Source organism: Centruroides vittatus, unplaced genomic scaffold (genome assembly GCF_030686945.1).
Source record: "Centruroides vittatus isolate TY-2023 unplaced genomic scaffold, ASM3068694v2 contig_347, whole genome shotgun sequence".
Classification (NCBI taxonomy): Eukaryota; Metazoa; Arthropoda; class Arachnida; order Scorpiones; family Buthidae; genus Centruroides; species Centruroides vittatus.
In genome coordinates this window covers 12,804-33,383 of record NW_027122171.1, presented here as the reverse complement: position 1 = coordinate 33,383, position 20,580 = coordinate 12,804, and the positions used below count along the sequence as shown (strand labels likewise).

The 20,580-nt window shown below is 31.7% G+C and overlaps 1 protein-coding gene across 2 annotated transcripts; it reads right to left on the bottom strand.

Annotated features, from left to right (window-relative positions):
• Positions 1 to 9,850: 9,850 nt before the first annotated feature.
• LOC136974354 (organic cation transporter protein-like) lies at positions 9,851 to 20,134 on the bottom strand. Of its 2 annotated transcripts, none has more exons than XM_067269209.1 (11): positions 20,020 to 20,134; positions 16,010 to 16,363; positions 15,845 to 15,948; positions 15,625 to 15,779; positions 15,041 to 15,209; positions 14,832 to 14,979; positions 13,680 to 13,765; positions 12,751 to 12,965; positions 11,714 to 11,895; positions 11,517 to 11,638; positions 9,851 to 9,990 (listed from the first exon to the last, which is right to left on the bottom strand). In XM_067269209.1, exons 1-11 carry the CDS (start codon positions 20,053 to 20,055, stop codon positions 9,948 to 9,950), a joined length of 1,614 nt encoding a protein of 537 aa, XP_067125310.1. In that variant the 5' UTR covers positions 20,056 to 20,134; the 3' UTR covers positions 9,851 to 9,947. The 2 variants fall into 2 exon arrangements, with proteins under 2 accessions (XP_067125310.1, XP_067125309.1); XM_067269208.1 differs by having other exon boundaries at positions 16,010 to 16,366; positions 20,020 to 20,133.
• Between the last annotated feature and the right edge of the window lie 446 nt (positions 20,135 to 20,580).

The window sequence follows — 20,580 nt, the reverse complement described above, 5'->3', positions numbered from 1 at the left end:
TAGAAATTATATATGATTTTTTCGTATTAATTACTTATATAGTTCATTGAAATCTGTATCAAATACACGTAATTCAGTTGAATGACGGGAAATTAATACAGTATATTAAGCATAAAATTATATTTACAGTACATACAAACAATGGGAATACTTCGTTAGTTGCAACTACAAAATATTCATATTATTTATTTGATTCAAACAGTACAACTGATTCTTAATACATGTTTCTGTATTTCAAAAAGTTTTTTAATTACCGCGTTCTAATTTTTCGCATTTGGTACAACTTAAAATTTTTGAAGTTAAATTCGTCATACAAAAAGCACAATGATACAAAAATAAAGTTTTAAGATATTATAACAAATTATACGTTATATAATTAACGTAATTATAACAAATAAAAATAAATATAGATGGTCACTATTGTAGTTATTTTTATTTTTATGGTATACAGAAAATTTTTAAAACTATCATTATATGAATAAATTAGATGATGAATTGTATCGTTGTATGTAAACATTATGAAAGTACAGTACATTATTTTTCTATTAAGTGTACGAATTCTAATTATGACTTACCATATACATAGAACATCAAATTACATGCTGTGTTTCCTGCAGATATGAAAAAACGAGATAGAGTAAACAACCAGTAATATTGAAAAATGAACAAAGAATTTCAAAGGTTACATGAAGCACGAACTCCATATTATCACTGGTCTTCTGCTATATGTACGTAAATATTGATATAATTAATACGTATTTTAAAACTAAACATTTTAATGAAATTAATGACAAGTTTTCTGATCTATCGGATATCTGACTAGATACAATAACGGACACGAGGAATCCCACGAAGTAAGAAGATCCAGCGAAAGAACTTAACCCAGAACTTTCACAAACCAAATTTCACTGAAAATTTCAAATAAAATCAATCTTCGAATATATATTTAATTGAAAAGTTTTTATTCTTACCTTTTCAATGACACTGTTCTTATACTGAGAACAATTGTATTCCCACGAACGACAAGGAATCTTAGAAAAGTTTTTTCCATATTCTGCATCGTCAATATCGTATACTTCACATCGACTATGTGTTGTTCTCCCGTTTCCGATCTTCAGAGGTGCGCTGATATTTTTTCACTCTTATACGGACACGTTCATATATTTCGGTGTTCTCGCGCACCACTAATCCATCTTGTACGCCAAGAAGGGCCAATTTAAATTGTTTGATGCCGAAACAATGATAGACCATGCGAACATCCCGAATAAAATCTTCATAAGATGGCATAAGATTTTATTGGTATTTTATTGTATTGGAAGATGGTATAAAATTTGGAAGATGGCGAAAGAATTTCAAGACTTTACAGTTTTGAAAGTCTTTCGCAGTTTCCTATCAAATCTTACAGTTTTAGTGTTTACCACATTGCATATATTAAGTATTGTAGGTTGTTACAATACAAACAACACCTTAATGCTGAGAACCTTTAATTTTAATGATAAACAAACGTTTTCGGCTCATTCCATGAGCCATCGTCAGGCTAACTACATTCGAATACCATTTCGAACAAGCAGTTGAAATAAATAGAACTCACGTGCGTTGCTAAACTACGCAAACATAAATGATATAAAAAACATAGATAATAAAATAAAATAAAATAAAATATGGCAATGGTACACGTATACATTGTAAAATCTATAGATCCGTAGGCAATCCTTTTCTCCTAGTTAATGCCTTTCTGTGAATTTTTTAATTAGAAACTTCCAAGCTGACGGCAAAATCGTCGCATCCTTGTAATTTATGCATTTGTTGGTTAAGCTGGACTTATAAATTTCACATTTTTCGGTTGTAGCTGCCAGTGTCGGCGAATGTATCGGAAGTTTCTAATTAAAAAATTCACAGGAAGGCATTAACTAGGAGAAAAGGATTGCCTACGGAACTATAGATTTTACAATGTATACGTGTACCATTGGCATATTTTATTTTATTTTATTTTATTACTATGTTATTTATATCATTTATGTTTGCGTAGTTTAGCAACGCACGTGAGTTCTATTTATTTGAACTGCTTGTTCGAAATAGTATTCGAATGTAGTTAGCCTGACGATGGCTCATGGAATGAGCCGAAAACGTTTGTTTATCATTAAAATTAAAGGTTCTCAGCATTAAGGTGTTGTTTGTATTACAGTTTAATAGAGTATGAGTGAATGTAGAGGTTGTTACAATAGAAATATTCAATCTGAAGAAATATATTTTAATAAAAACAGTTACATAAATGTGTTTGCAGCTGAAATCAAACCAGTAGTCGAAAAATATTCTTTGGTTTTGTACTATATTGTGACAAGAAAAGTTGTCATTAACCATAATCAATGTATTTGCGTCTCAATTACAAATGTTGAATATAATGTTTCATATACAGTATTATTTATCGTCTTTGGTGTAAATGAATACTTGTTGACAATAAACGAAAATCTGGATAGAAAGAGATAGAGGATATGTACGAATAAAGCTTTTTCTACACTTATCTCGATTGATTAACCTTTATAACGATTGGTATGTTTAGTTTAAAGAAATAAGAGTTTAGATGTGAAATACTGCAATTTTCATAAAAGTTACACGACCACATTGCATTGTTAGTCAAATTACCTTCATACTTTCATTAGTAACAGAATGCCAAAGAGGTTTTCAAGCCATCATTATACCTTCTGAATGCTGAACTTCATCATGAAATTGAAAATTTTAATCAAGCCTAAGCTATAAACCGAGAAAACTCGCAAATCTCGGTTTTAATTTTTTTTCAACCAACAGATGGTGCGGGTAAAACGCCAGGCTAATTTTGGATAGCCTCGAATGCCCATTCAAATAGAAAAACTGGCTAGTGTGCATAATTCGGTAGTAGCAAGTCTATTCTGTATGTTCGTATATGTAGAGTGTGCAGCGATAATCAGTGACTGTAATGTTCTCAATGAAGTGATACATTTCTTTGTTAGTGTTAATTACTTAGTGTTGTTTTGTTTATTATTTCTGATAAAAATAATAAACATTTTAATTATTATCTAGTTTTAGACATCCATACTACATTCTATACATATATATGGGTCATGTGTTGTAGATGAAACTCTGACTCTGTTGGCTATGTTTGACATATGGGAAATCAGTTTTTGTTTGTATATATATTTATTACTCTTCCTAAGTAATTTTTTTTTCTTATGTTACAAAATCTTCAATTTTTAAGTAGTCGGTACCCATTCTATTTCTTACACTTGTTATAATACCCAAATATAGCCAATATTATAAGATATAATATAACAATATACTAACAACTAATATAATTTATATTAGTTGTTTACGATAATGACAAAAGGAGAAATCATTACAATATTATTAATTAGAATTTTTACCTCAGCTTTACATGATTCGTTTCTGTCTTCGTATCCATGACGTTCCTCATTAAAGTTGTATGAAATAAAGGTGAAATAGGATCCTGCATACAATACCAATAACCTAACTCTTTTGTTTTGTCGACAACACTCGGGAAATGAAATGATTTCTCATTGTTTATAATATACAAAAAGTGTATGAATGAGTAATTAAAAGTAAAATGTCGAGTCGTTATGGTAATTTCTCTTAATTTTTAAAGAGGTATGAAACAGTTGATTTTCAATGAAAATAAAGTATTTCGAATCGGTTTTACACATCTTATTTTATAACAAATAAAACGCCTCCCATTTCAGGATATAAGGTTTTAGGAAAGTATTTAGTGAATTTAATGTATCCTGCGCAGGATACATTAAGGCAATAAGGCAAGTAAGGCAATTTCTCACGGCATAAGGTATGAAAAAGAAGCAATTGAAACATATTCTTTTGTAAATACTCCTGTGAAAGAATGTGGCATGTTTCTTCATTCAAAATACCCATTCTTAGCTGCAAGTCCAGATAGGCTAGTGGATGATGATAAAATATTAGAAGTTAAATGTCCTTACTCCAGTTTTAAACTTCCTGTGAATGTGCTAAAGATACCATATTTGGAATGTACTGATGACAAAATTACTTTAAAACGGAATCATGATTATTTTCATCAAATCCAAGGACAATTAGCAGTGACAAATACACAAGTTGCTCATCTGTTTATTTACACAAAAAGTGACTTCAAAGTTTGTATCATTCCAAGAGATAATAAATTCATTGCAGACATGATTGAAACACTAATTATGTTTTTCCATGAAGCATATTAAGCCAGTTCTTTTTTTAAAAAAAATGTTTTATAAACATTAAGTTTATAAAATAATTGAGCTAATTGTTATTTTACAATTTGAAGTTTATGTAAAATTTTTCTAGATGGTGTATAGTGTGAATTTTTTTAAATAATAAAAAGAGATTTTGTTTTAAAGATTAAAATTCTTTTATTAGCTTACAAGTATTTATTCAACTATAGTACAAATTTTAAAACCACTATATTACTTTAAATTGAAGTTCCACAATGAAGACCTTACTGCGTATGATAGTATACATTCTTAATCTTAGAATTTATAAACAGACAAAAATTTAAAAATACTATAGATGGAAAACTTAAATTAGGCTAGGGTCTAGAATGGAAAAAAAATTATATACGGTATTAATAGAGAGCTAGACTAACAGTAAAACAAATTAAGAATCTGCCAACAATGCATGGTCTAAAATTGCATAACATAAAACATATAAATATAATTTCACTGCCAAGTTTGGTTACTGCCGGATGCATGTGTTGCCTCAAAATTTTATATGTACAGTACGAGCCATTCCTATAATACGTTCAATATGTATTCTTTTACTAGATATTTTTCTGTCTCGAGATGACAAACTGCTGCTCAGCTGTGCTTTTCCTCTCATAAAAGTGGGTATATTTACCACAACATCTTTAGTAATTAGTTATTCCTGAATGTTAAAACCTCTATCAGCCATTACTCAGTCTTAAAATAATTATTGGATTTTCGTTTAAAGAATTAACAAATCGTACTTTAGAACCGACAACGTATCGCTTAGTCTGTTTACAACCTCGTCGATACTAGCGCCGCGTGCGGAGTAGATTTCACTTTTTTCCCCTATTGGCTTGTTAGAAAAACGTAGGTGTGACTTCTGTAAATCACGCTATCGCGAGAGCTCTGATACAACCCGGAAAAGCCGACAGTCTACGTCATCAGTCTAACGGTCCTTGTCTGATCTACTTTCTCTGAAATCAACATTAGAGTAAACGTAGTAAGACGTAGTAATTTATAGTAAAATGGTCTTCTCTAAAATTTGTAGTAGTTTGTAAAGCTTGAATTTCAATTTAATAAGTATTATTTAGTTCGGAAACATCAAAAATACATCATTAAGTAGAGAATAACATAAAACTTTATTTTTTAGTATAATGCAATTTACAAAATTAAAAGTTCGTATATCGTAATATTACGAAAAAAACTAGATCGAAACATACAAAGTCAACTAATTTACTTAAATTCAGTTCATTATACAAGTGTTCTATATTAGTCTTGCCATATTCTAGGTATACTTTCTATATTCACATCCACTTAGTTTCATCTAATTACACTTAAAATGTAAAAAATCTACCAACAAATTAATTTGCAAATAAAGGGACTACTTGCTAATTGAACCTGGTATTCTTCGTTGACGTTGTTTTATATAATAGCACTAAATCAGTAGAGATGCTAATTAATAGATTTATAAACACTAAAAACTATAAATGTTTCGAAATTAGGACTAGATAACTATATGCACAAATAAATTAGTAGTCCAATAATACATGCTATCACTTATATCCAAAGACCGGTTCTCGCTGAAAGTTGAAAAATAAATTATTTTTCAACTTTTCTTTCTGTAAAGTAGCATATTCTGAAACAAGTTCTATATTCACAGTAAAATTTCCATCTTTTATCCGTTAAAAACAACGCAGCGTATTTATCAACGAAATAACAATTTATCGCAGTGAACTTCGATAAAAAACGAGAAACATCATGGAAACACCAAACCGCACTCTACGAAATCTGGCGCGAAGTGATGCATATGGGTAGATTGAACATTATACAGTTTAAGGAAATATGAGTTTTTTAATTATTATTTTTTGAAAAGAAAGTATATTTAATAGACATTCAGAAAATGTATAGCATTTTTCCGGGCGATCCGTATATAAAGTGTTATAAACAAAAAATCATAGGACTAGTTGCTGATTGTACCCCGTTCGAGACGCCATTGCTTAAACTTGTTTCTGTGGCAGGGCAGAACATTGGTTGGCGGACGCGTACGAAGTGTGTCACGTGACAGTTCTCGATGCCATCCGACCACGTGACTACTCTCTCGCTCATATCTGACCTGTTCGTGATAACTTAAAATGCATGTGATTGAATAAATAGTGAAAAAAGTTGTACAAAAGCTTCACTTCTATAAACTTTTTATGTTACAGATGCTACCAGTGCTGAAAGCCGCTGGAAAACACAACGCGATCGATACACGAGAGAGTGTAAAAACGTGGAAGATAGCAAAGGTACTGAAAGTGGTAGAGATGATGTATATGTATCGTAATGGTACCTACATAATGTCATAGATGGGTTTATGAGGCGCTGTCCACAAACAAATGAAGAGTAAGTATTTTAGGTTGTAAAAAGAATACATTTTATGGATGAAGAAAGAATTTTTATATGAAATTTTGTATAAACACAGAACCATCAACAGTCTTAGCAACAGATTCACCAGAAGATATTGAGCCTCTTTATGCTGAGTCAGTAGAGCTTTCATGTCCCAGTGACAGTGAAGCATTTCTTTCTAGGTAAGCACTCCAATAGTTATTCACTGATTGCCTTTTTACCTACTCCTGCTTTTTACCTGTTATAGTCCTGCATCAGAACCATCAGCATCAACATCATCACAATTACTAATGGAAGGTTCAGAGAGCAGGTACTGTACTGTACTGTACATACATCCAGTTTGTACTATTCTAAAGCTTTTTGTTTGTATGTTAATACATTTGTGATATATACTTTGTACTTTACAGCACTTCTTCACATCATTTAAAACGGGCTAGAAAATCTTCTGATTCACAAATGGAAGAATTGTTAGCAGTATTCAATATGTCTGCTGAAGCCATGCAGCAAGCCAATGCTGCAATACAAAAAAAAAAAAAAAAAAAACAAATCTCACATAAAACCATTTTGCGAATTTGTTGAAAGTGTGCCGGCGAAAATGAGCAGCAAAAATCAACAAACAGCAATGAAAAGAATTCGAGATTCTTTTCGAGATTGATGCTGTAAACGATGAAGAGAATCAGTGAATTAATAAATTCAATAGATCAATGTTATTTAATAAATTTTGTTATATTAATAATTTTTTGAAAACATATATTTGTTACAATGTCTTTAAAACACAAGAGTAATAAAAATAATTCTTTATTGAACCTTAGTAATAAAAAATGGTAATCTATTGCCTATGGCAAGACCCAGTGGTACATAGATAGTCTGCTAATTTATTCCTCAATTCTCTTGCTTCAGTAGAGTACATGTTGCTTGCTACCTGTGTGCAACTTCTCATTTGATCAGCTGTTGCTCCCAACCTCCCTGGGATAAGGTTCATCTTCTGAATCACAATCTCCAGCATTAATGTAACAAGCTGACAATACCATCTTTGTCATGTTATCTTCACTGTATGTTAATGTAGTTTTTGAAGATTCGAAAACGAGAACTTAAAATGCCAAAAGCATTTTCCACTACTCGACGAGCACGACACAGTCTATAGCAGTGATTCTCGACCTGGTTTTCGTCACAATACACTTTTAATAATTTGAAGATTTGTCGGCACACACAGTTACTCCGGTAAGTACTGCAGGACGTCATAACAGTGATTTTTAAATGCGGTTGGTTATTGTCTAAACGCTTTGGTAACGACAGGCAGTTATCGGTAAGACCGGTTACAATTTCCAAATGCGCTCTAGGAAGGCAGAACCTATTGAACTACTTGTCTGATATCGCTTATGTATGGGTATTTGCAGTGTCGGCACATTTCAAAAATCTCGCGGCACAGTGTTTGAGAATCACTTGTCTATAGTTATAGACTCGTTGTGATCGGCTAATAGCGTCTGGGCTATGGTCGCATCAAATTTCTTTTTAGTGGGAAAGCTTCATCACCAATGAAATAAAAAGGAAACATAATTTCAGAATTTGTCAAGTAATCGTCATTAGGCAAGTTTACTCTGCAGGTTTCCATCATTTGGCCAAATTGAACTTTTCTAAATATTCCTCCTTCACTCTCACTTTCATAGTGTCCATAGTCTATATACAAAAATGTATAATTGGCATCTGCCACTGCTAGCAACACATTACTAAATGTTCCTTTGTAATTAAAGTTTAAACTTCCACTATTTTTTGGACAAATCATCAACACATATTTTCCATCAATGCTACCGCAGCAGTGTGGCAATTGCCAAGATTTTAAAAAATTTTCTGCAATACCTTTCCATTCATTTGGTGTTGATGGAAATTGCAAACAGTCTGATTTTAAGTGAGTCCAAAGAGCATGGCCAATTTCTGGAACAAGGTTTGCTATTGTTTGTCTTCCAACTCTAAAGGCAAATGACAAACTTCTGTACGTTTCCCATGATGCTAAAAAACTGGAAAAATACATGATAAAATGAACTTTTTAAACCAATTAAAACAGATTATGCTAGTCAGTCATTAGCTTCTAATCATATACAATATACCTTAAAGTTATTTCCAAGCGTTTTGTTGGTAAAATTGCTTCTCTGAAACGTGTATTTTGCTTGCTTATATGATTTTCTACTCGTTGTAATAACACTTCAAAGATATCAGGTGTCATTCTTAAAAAACTGCCAACAAAATTCACGTTACTACTAATAAAACTTTTATGCATTATAAGATTTTGCGATAATTTTGATTTATTACTTACTCATAACAATATTCCTGGTCTTGAAAACGAAGTTCACGCATAAGTGTATTATGATAACCTAAGGAACTTCTATTCCGAAATAAAGGCCTCACCCAAAAACGATGCTTGCGTTGCTTTCATTTCATGAGTGCAGAAAGCAACAAAAATTGTATCTGATCCATTTAAAAATATTTTTCGCACTGACAACTATGAACAATCAAGCTACGATGCTTTCGTTTTCATCAAATCACGTGCGAAGAAGTATTTACTTTCGACACTTGGGGTAGTACCGTTGCCGTAAAAACTTCGCCGTTAAAACCTCCACCGCAATCCGAGCGCAAACGCAAATAGGTCACGTAATTAAATACTTTTACGGCGAGGGGTTTCACGGCCGTTTTTACGCTAGTGGAATCGCGGCCTTACGTAAGATAACCTTTATAGTTATAATTCAAATACTATACTGTAATATAATAGAAGGGTTAGAAGTACGAAATAATCTATTATATTACTTCGTACTTTTTCTAACTTTTTTTAAATTTCCTAACATATGGCGCCACATGCAATTTTTAATAAATTTATTTACTAAAGGGTATTTAACTGATAAATTTCAATTTTGTATGATTTTAAACAGATTTTATTTTACATATGAGTAATTTAAAACAATTATAAACAATAATTTAGACATACAGTACACATTTATATACATTATGCATTTATATTCCTGTATATATAAAACTTTTGCAGTTTTTTATATAGAAGAAATTATCTATTGATAGAACACTGCAGAGGTAAGAATGTTGTTTATCATCTGATACTTTTGTGTGACTATACGTTTCTATTTATCCCTGATTTTAAGGAATAGTATCAGTATCAAAAGAGTGCAATATAAATTTAAAGAACTGAATACAATTAATTCATTTAAAAACAATGAAAATGCAACCTGTAAATTTTTACCTCCTTTTATTATTATTTTTAAATGTTTCTTCTTCTGGATAAATAAAAGCTGTTAATCTCTTTAATTATTCTTCACTGTGTAATATTTAACACAGTGAAGTTTCCTCTTTGGCGCTTTTTTTACTGTAGCTGAAATATTTGAAAAAATATATTTTATTTTTACTTAACATATAAAAATAATATTTTAGCATCTCAAAATGAAACAAATATAGTTGTGTAATTCGCATATTATTTAACATTATTTATTTTTTAGTATTATTGTTGCATAATTTTTGAATTAGAGTAATGCAACAAAGGCAGTATTACAAAAGTATATATATATATACTTTTCTATATATATACTTATTATATTATATATATATTAGGGTGTCCCTTATTTTTCGAATATATTTTTTTTCTAACGCATAGGGCCTAGTTTTGTTTATTTTACCGTTAAATACTTCCACAATAAATTTCAGCTCATTTTGATCACTAGAACCCGTGCCGACTTGCATCGAATCATATCCATACATACGGCGCTAGAGAAGTGGCACGTATTCGGTTTGTTTGCCATTCTAACACAATTCGTCGGGCTATTAACACGTATAGTTTTTTTCGAAGATGTCAGTGGAATTACGAAGCACTAAAAAGCATATTTTCTTAGTCGGAGAGATAAACCACCAAATCACGGGTGCAAAATTTCCGTCAAGTCGGCAAGTTCTCGCAGTTTTGTTTTTTAACATTTGTGAAGTTAAACTAACTGTGAGTGAAAGCGTAAATCTTGTAATACGCGAGTGTATCATATTTTGGGAAAAAGCTAGAATACCTACAAAATCTATACCTAACTGTGCCAAGAAATTGGTGGATATTTATCAGGTATGGAAACTCTCCATCTTCGCGAATGTTAAAAAACAAAACTGCGAGAACTTGCCGACTTGACGGAAATTTTGCACCCGTGATTTGGTGGTTTATCTCTCCGACTAAGAAAATATGCTTTTTAGTGCTTCGTAATTCCACTGACATCTTCGAAAAAAAAAACTATACGTATTAATAGCCCGACAAATTGTGTTGGAATGGCAAACAAACCGAATACGTGCCACTTCTCTAGCGCCGTATGTATGGATATGATTCGATGCAAGTCGGCACGGGTTCTAGTGATCAAAATGAGCTGAAATTTATTGTGGAAGTATTTAACGGTAAAATAAACAAAACTAGGCCCTATGCGTTAGAAAAAAAATATATTCGAAAAATAAGGGACATCCTAATATATATATATATATATACGCATATACTACTGCATATATACTGAATACTATATATATATATACACTACAGTGGTGGCCAAATGTAAGTTCTTCTAGATTTCAACTACTGCTCTCAGTATACTCTTAAGATTTCTTTTATAAGCCCACGCTATTTATATACACGTAACACTTTCGAAAGTTTTCTCGCTATTACGTAGTGTAATGTACAGTGCGTGCACAGTTCATAAATGTTTTATACGTCAAACGTATAAAACATTTATGAACTGTGCACGTATGTTTTCCGATATTGCTGCTTAGACTTGTACGAAAACATATAGTACAGTATAGTACACAAGATTCTCTGCAGCTTTAATGTAACTAAGGGAATTTTATATAATTTCATTAATTGTTTAAAAATATGTCATTACTTACTGCTGGATGGTGTCTTTCAAACGAGTATTTTTAGTCTCCGGTAAAGGAATAACACCGAATCCTGTTATAATCATCAACACTCCTACGATAATAAAAGGAAGTTTCCAATCGACCTTGACACTCTGGTAAGTTTATTAAATAAGACATTATTACCCATAATGATTTATTAGATTTTAAAATAAAGACGAGATGCATACCAGGTCCTTCATAAAAGGAGCGAGAACAATTCCAAATCTTGAAAAAGTGGAACACAACCCTAAACCAACACTACGTACTACGGTCGGAAATAACTCTGTGGTGAATCCAGTTAGTGTGGCAGATGCAAGCGACGTGAAGAATCTGCACGACACGATGAAAACCACACGCAGCCATGGGTATTCTAGTATAAAAAATTAAAATTTTAGTAAGATCAGGAAACTGAAAAGTTACAAGTCATTAATTAATAATCGATATGATTATTTTGTCAGTTATTATTTATAAAAGCAAACAACCTTTGATAAGTGAAAACTGAGGGATTCAATCCTGTGCGGTAGCTTGACAATTGGCATTGAATTTTTAGATTCTCTTTAATTCTATAATAAGTCCGATGGTGTCAAAATGGAATGTAACGATGGCGCATAATAACCTGCAACTTCAAACTCTTAAACATCTTGCTGACAAGAAATCGGGGCCTTTCATTATCATAATCTAAGAAAAATGATTCTCTGACTCTACGAATACTGGATGGTGTTTGCTAACTCAAAATAATTCACAATACTTCATTGAGTTTATATTTTTTCTTTCTCAGATATTTAATGCAAATACTTCGTTTTCATTCTTAAAAATTGTTAGTTGTTCCTCTGAATAACTGTACTTCCTAATGGGCAGGGAATAGGACCACGGTATAACCTCCACTTCTCTTATTTTTTTGATTCATAATAAATGTGATAATTAATCCATAGCTCATTTCCGGTAAAGATTTGCTTTAAAATACCCTTTGCGATGATAAGGGATGGAAGCGTTCTGGATAAACAATCATCGTTTATTTGTCAATTATTGAGGTCTACCAAACAAGAATCATTTATGAATAAAGAAGAAAGTTTTATCATGTACGAAATTCCAAAGTGGATTGAACTTTTGGATAAATATCCATTATAAATGATAATTATATTGAAAATTTTTATGAATGATTAAAGTAAATCAATTAAAGTTACACTAGCATAACAAGAAAAGTAGTATTATTGAATAAACTTACCTTGAGGGACGGCAATGATAAGTAATGATAAAATACCATTAAGTATACACAGAAATATCTCGATTCGTTTCCTGTTAAATCGATGCAGAATAATATACAAAACTCCACAAGCGAAGTAATTTAAAAGGCAAAATATAGAAAAAAGAATAAAGATGTTTCCTCCAGCAATATCAGGGTTGAGAGACAAGGCATACAAATTGAATTTTATAATCAACCTGAAAATTAAGTTAATAAATTAACACTTTTTAAATATTTCCATTGGTGTTCGTATATAATTAGTTAATTTTAACATTAGGGTTTGGATCGATGAGATGAGAAGAGAGCCCTGTGAACGGAGATGACACCTCAGAGGACTTTCTATGCGAAATTGTCTTCTATTTATTTGTCAGACAGAAAAACTATTTATTGTGTTTAATAAATATCTAAAATACTCTAACAAACACAGTTTACTGGCTGGAATTATTACAAATAACACAGTGCACCATGTATGGGGTAATTATACACCCAGTGCACTGTATTAGTTGTAATAATTTCAGTGTTTATTAAATATTTCGGATATTTATTCTGTTTAATACTAGATTTATAATTTTCAATAAGCTGATAAGAAATCTGCGTAACTGAAATGCATTCGTAAGTTAATTAAAAGCTATATTTAAATAATTTGGTATGGTTGTTTAGTGACTCTATTTCTTCTCGACGATGTGATAAGCCCTTCTAATTATAGCTGTAACTAATAGTATAAACTGATTAATGTAGGGTAATTTCAGGCTAGAAAATAATTTAATTAGTTAAAAATAAACTTGTTTATTTTCAAACGTCTATGTGTATCCTTTAAAATTTTATATTTGCATTTTTAAAATCAACAAATGCTAATCCTAGTCTTCAACATACAAGTATATGAAAAGTTGCAATGAAAAACACTAGCTTACCACATGATAGGAGTGATAAACGTTATTTTCCTTAGTCCTCGTTTTTTGAACAGGTCCAGGAAATTCCGTCTGGTTTTCTTATCGTCCTGTCAAATTTTATAATGAATGAAATTAATATAATTACAGTAAATAAATGAAAATGGAATTGAGTTTCCATTTTCATTTCCATTAACTGATAAATGGAATCAGTTAATGGAAATGAAATTCATGTATCACATTCATATAGAAGAAGAAGTGAAAATTACTGTCACATTGTTTTGATTAAAATATATTTTACGATATTGAATTATTTTAATGCAGTGGGTGAAATTATTAATTAGTTTACGAATTATTTTTTTCATAAATTTCAGTGTTAGAGCATGAAAGAGTTTCTGCGATTAACAGATTTAAATGACTTTTTATATCATAAAAGTTATCGTATATGTGATTGAATCACTTGATAACTAGTAATTTGCATTATATTTCCAAGTCTTTGTGTTGGTGAAAATTTATAAAATTACGGAATTTCGAAAATTTTGTTTTCTGTAGTATAGACACTAGGTCATCTACAGTAAGTATTCTTCGATTACTCCGATAAAAAATAAAATAAAATTCTAGATTATTTCATTTTTAAAAATACCTAATGAAGGAACTTCAGTTTTTACTAAATTTCATTAGGAAGAAAACTAAATTTGTGGAAAATTCATATTATTCATTTGTCGTAAACTTTGTTTCCCTCTTAAAAATGTCAATAATTTTCTAAATTATTATTAACACAACCAAATTAACGATAGTAGTTACAAGATATTTCTGAGAATTTCTAATTTAAAAATTGCTTCTTTACGTTCTTACCATCATTATACCCTGCTCTACTGACAGTGCACTTTGTAAATAACGATAAATGATAACTCATAATTTGTTAAAATAACTGGTATGAAAGAAACTGGTCATCCAAGTTTTCTACACCAATATATTCCTTAGCCTTTTAACCAGAATATCAAATAATACTACTTTAAATATAGCAATGTCATATATCTCTAACAGATCGCCAAACTGATTCTAACGTAATCTGATTAGAAAATAGTCAAATAATTCATTCTATTGCTTCTAACTTATTACGTAAGTAATGAAGTATAGAACTGTTTTTAGGAATTAAATTTTAATTGGATTTACCAATTTAATTTTAAAATGTAGTTCTGCAATAATTTCAGTTAAGCCGATAATCTGTATTTTATTTGTTTTCATTATTCTTTCTATGACTTTCTCAGCTTTATGCAGTTTTCCTTGGGCCAGCAACCACCTTGGAGACTCTGGAATAAATCTAAAAAACAGAAATTAAACGATACGAATTAAATACGTGTAATTTATGTTAATACATTTACCTAGTAAGCAGTAGCAGTACAAAGGGAGGCAACGAGCAATATAATTGAATGTAAAACCAGTCCTTCACTAACCAAGATACTGCTACCAGCGAGAGCATTCCAGTGGTATAAGATAAACAGGCAACAACAAATACATTTTCACGATAATTCGGTCCAACCACTTCTAATACTAAATAAAAATTGTATTTCGTCAGCTTAAAAATTTTAAGTATTATTATTTTATAATAGAACATTCAATGATAAAGGTAGCTAGCGAAGGTTAACCTTATATAATGATATGCTGGTGAAGTTAGTGCGGTATACGCACTTTCTATTACTTCAGCCTATTTACACAGATTCATTCATTTAACAAGCGCCAGTAAGTTACATGCAAACATTTTACACTACATATATAAAGCGCTATTTTTGCTAAGGTTGAAAGAGTAGAATTTTAGGTTTTTAAGTAAATCTAAAAAGCACATTACTTAAAAACATTCTTTCTTCAGCGATACACTGTGTATACGTTTGGCATTTCCTATATAATCCTTTACTATAGGCGTTAAATATAATATTCTAGACTATATGAAAAAAAATGTATAACCTACCATACACAAAATAAGCGAGTCCAAAAGCATTTTTTCCCACTGCTGTAAGGAATCGACATGCTGTGAACATCCAATAGAATGGAGAGATGGTGCACAGCAATCCAGATAAAATATGAAGGATAATGCCGAACATGATTACCGGTCGTCTTCCATATCTGCAATACTCGGCGTATATAAATTATCGTTGATTAATGAAACGAAGTGAAAAATGCGTCAGTACCTATCAGAAAGCTGACCAATGATAAGAGCAGATACAAATAGTCCCATGAAGTAAGAAGATCCGGAGAACGAAGCCATCCAGTAATCATCGCAAACTAAATTCCACTACAAAATAATAATAAATCGATCAATTTTTGGAATGCATTTCTTTGAAAACATTGTTTACCTTTCCAATGATGCTTGATTTAAACACCGAATGATCATATTCCCACGAAGAGCACGGAATCTTCGACAAATTCTCACTTTTCCTGTCAAGGTCATAAACTTGGCATTGGCTATGCACAGTTTTACCTTTCTTTATTTCGGTGGGAGCGCTGATATTTTTCCATTCCTCTACCGATAAGTTGAAATATTTCGGAGGTCTCGCGCACCAATAATCGATCCTGGGGGCTAAGAAAGGCCAATTCATGTTGTTTATCGCTGATGTAAAACACGTACAGACCAAAATCAAAGTTAACATCTTTTGCCATTTTCTAAATCCCCCGATAAGATCTATAAAATCTTCGTACTTCTTCGTTTCCTGCTAAAATATTCAAGTTGAAACACAATACAAGAATAATTTAATCATTAATAATGCAAAATTAAAAAAAAATAAAGATGATTAATTTACGCTGTAGACATATATTTGTAATATTAGACCTACAGAGTATCACAAAACGTAATTTCCATTCTTTAGTACAAATTATTACTTGCTCTGTTTTGTTAGTTTTTAATATGACAATAATAAACTTACTGTGTTCAGAATTTTCTACGCACCAGTTGTTTGAAGGTTTCCGAATGCCAAGCACGTTTGTACGACGCAGTGAAACATTACACACAGCTGATGGAGTTTGACAATGGTCAAACTGCATTAGCAAACCATGTCTGTTTCCCATATTATCACATGCTGAGCAATCCAAGATGGCCATTTTGCCTAATTTTTTGCCTTCTAGGCTGTTTTGACTGTGAACAGGTGATAGTAGTGTATATATATGAGGATATATCAACACGGTGGAAAAACTCTGAATGCCCTAATCAGACCACCAGATATCTCTTTATAGAACCGTGTCCGTTTCCATATCATTGATAGGCAAGCAGTAGAGGCCTATCGTTAGCACTCCATCATCGGCTTTATTTGTATTGATTTGAAGGAGTAAAGCGTGATTTACTAAGAACTGGCAATGTATCGCCTCTAGCGACGAATCTCGGTCCTGTTTGGAAACGGATGGCCAACTTGCTACAGCGTGAAAGACCACTGGTGAGCAGCAATCATTCCTTTACGTTGAGTAGCATACTCTTCCCATTTCTGCCTCCCTGGTTTGGCGACCATCTCATATGACAGTTGTCAGCCATTGTACTTGTGCAAGGGAGATTGACAACATAGCAGCCTGTTCAAAAAATACCTGCACCTTTATATATTATTTTTCGTGTCAGAGATACAAACAGCCATTTTCCAGCAAAATAATGGACGGCCGCACACAGACAGCTGGGGTATTTTATGGACGTGGACTTCGTGTTGCCACACTTCCTTAGAGTGACTGATTTCCATATTTGACGCCTATTAAGCAAGCATTCGTGAGACCAGATAAAGAGCCAGTTGTGCGAGCTCATCCACGAGTGTGGAGGATCTGAAGCGACAGTTGCAACATCTTTGGCCAATCTGTCACTTCAGATCAGAGTAGACACATCGTACCTGTATGCCTCCATGTCTGACTGTATCGATGCATGTGTCCAAACAAGAAGAGATCCTACGTTGTATTCTTTTACCACAGGAAATTTTCTCTTTGCTGTGATAGTATAATGACTTATTCATCATTACATTGGTACTAATAAAATTACATTCAATTCCAATGCCTATTGGGGAATAACTTTTTTGCCACAAATGAAATTTGAAAATATAGCAGAGTCTAAATTATCCGACTATTCCTTGCATAGAGAGATGCGAATTAGTGAGAGTGTATAGAGGCCTAAAGAACGCGTGACGTAACCTGCATCATTCGATTACGGGTTAGTAAGAAAAAAAAATTCAACACTTGGACGATCTGCCAACGGGAAGTGCCTCCTAGAAGCACTTTTAATGGAAAATTGAGCCCTACTTAGATATTAAAAACACGAAGAAACACAGGAAAACTTCATGGCTCCGTTAATGAGGTGTGAATCCGCGACTAACTACCAGTGTTCAATGGTTCACTCAGTTAATGGTGGGAGATTCTTCTTGGAGATATACTGTAGTATTCCTAAAGTCTCTGGGAGTTAAATCCCTTTCTAGAGGCTTTAGGAATAAATAAACTAAAAATTTGTATTAACGATTTTAAAATTAATAAGTAATTCAATATCGATCGATTTTTTCATGTTTAATTTCATGGCTGTTATATATAACAGAGGGAAAGTATGGTGATCCGGCCAAAACTGACAGCCCTCAGATTTTTAGTTTTGGACTTAGGACACTCGGAACGTCGAAAAATGGAAAAAAAAAATGAGTATTTTTTCCTGTATGTACGGATGTTAATGTGTGTGTAGTGGAGGCACGATTTTGTTCACCCTTTTTGAAGCTTAATAACTCTCGTGCTTTTTATTGAATCGATTAGAAATTTTGCAGGAAGATTTGAGTTTTAGAAGGATCCGCGCTATTAAATTTTGGCGATTAAAGGTCGAGAGGGTGAAGAGATAAAGGGGGTTGTATATCTCTCCAGTAGGGCCGGACTTAATGACTATTTTACTTGTTACTAGCATTTACAATTTTTTTTTATAAAACCCATCCCTCCCCTCGAAATTAAGCTTTTTGCCACTTAATAATAGTTAAAAATATAAAAAGTTTTTAAAATAAAATATGAAAACAAATGGCAGCACGAAATGTTGCCAGGAAAATTGAGCAACTCATTACTGGAGTTTTTATTATAATAAAAAATGAATGCTATGTTATCGATCGCTTACTTATATTACGTCACTATAGACTATTCTTAAAGAAAAATTGTATTTCGGATATAGAGTTTGTTCTCAAGGATTCCTTTTAGACTATCGGGAACATTTTGGAACATTTGTCTGGCTTGTATATAAGGGGACGTTCGTTTGTCGGCTGCCAGGGGTTAAGGAATGCTTATTTTCATTTTGTTCTGATTATACTTTTCAGATCGTTTTCCGAGATTACCCCCGAGAAATATGTTAGTTACACCACTAGTTAAACTATGTATCAGTGATACAATAGTTGTAAGTTTAATTCTTTATTTAACTTAATGGTTCAAGTTTACTCTGTATCTTAAAAACATTAATAATACACAAATACATTATGATGGTAAAAACACAATTAGTACGTCTCGTAATGTTTTATTTAAACACTAAAACAATCGTTTATATCAGCACATTATACATAAAAGAAACGTACAATCATAATACATCACGGATAAAGTCGCAATTTCTACTTAGTACAGTCGTTTCGAAACATGTCACAGAGGCAGGCTTTGTTTGTAATTCCTTTATTAATAAATAAATGAATAGAATTTTGGATGGAATTTTTTAAATTAATTAAATCACTTCGGTTCTGGAGTCGATTTCGTTGCACAGAGTGCAGTATATGCGGAGATACTTAAATTTACTTATCAGAGGTCTGTGCAGAAAAGTAATTTTAAGCATCTCCGTATACAGTGAAAAAATTTATTTCCCATAAACCAATCGAAACAAGGTTGAATGAGGTACTGGTACAGTACAAAGCGCTATCAAGTAAGAATGTTTGATTCATTGATAAATAATTTTAAGAAAGACGACATTTAATTATAAAATTATTTAAATTTACACAATATTGGCATATAATTAAACACTTTATGTTAGACACAACCAAGTAAATTTGGTCTAATTTTCCGTCTACAGAAACCTTTTCGCCCGTTATCGTGATCATCTCATGCCATAATTTTGATGTCATTAATCTTCCTTTCAAACCTGAGCCTGATTTATATCCAAGAGGAATCTCTGTTACTCTAGTGGTTGTTTTTACGTTTGGGCCACTAGTTTCGGTTCTAAGAACGCGAAGTTTGGAGGCGAGAAATTAGAAATAATAGTAATAACAATAAAATAATGAACAATTTTATGTAGAAATAATTCACAAAGGTATTAGTACAGATTAAAAACTTTAGTCTCAATAATATTCGACACACATTTGAATTAAAGGTTAGTTTACTATTATCGACAATATTAGCATCTCACCTGTAATTCATTGGGTTCAATGTCGTGACCTTTCATTGTAAAGACTGCACAACGTTACAGTTACGTCTATTATAAAAGTCAACTATCTCGTATTTTCCCAATTACTTAAGTATAAATGTTATATCGCTTCTCGTAAATTTTAATATCTCACCAATAGAAGAAAAGAATATAATACTGGAGAATATTTACGATGTCATGTAAATTTCATTTACATTATCCGGTTAGAAATATCGAATTTATATCGCACAATCATCGCATCAAGGATACAATAATATCTTAGAAGTTGTAATTGAAATAATATACAATTTCAGAATATTATCTAAAATATTTTAAAATAAAATTATAATTTTAATTTAAATGTATAGAATTTTTGTCTCGAATTTTTGCACTGTTTAGTACTACACACAGTATTTAACATTAAAAAATTGTATGGAATACAACTACTGTATTCTTTTTGCAATAGTTGTGCGTGTGACAATATAAATAATTATAGATATAAAATTTTTTATGCAACGTCATACTTGCACTAGGTCTATCTATTGTTTCGCAAATTCTTAGTTT

Bases quoted from the DNA above. Each gene is read 5' to 3' on its own strand.
- LOC136974354 (XM_067269208.1), bottom strand. From the start codon at position 20,055: ATGAAAGGTCACGACATTGAACCCAATGAATTACAG. The intron at 15,780-15,844 runs GTACTGACGCAT...CGAGTATTGCAG, and splicing joins ATTGGTCAGCTTTCTGATAG to ATATGGAAGACGACCGGTAA. The intron at 13,766-14,831 runs GTAAATCCAATT...AAAATTTGACAG, and splicing joins TACATTTTAAAATTAAATTG to GACGATAAGAAAACCAGACG.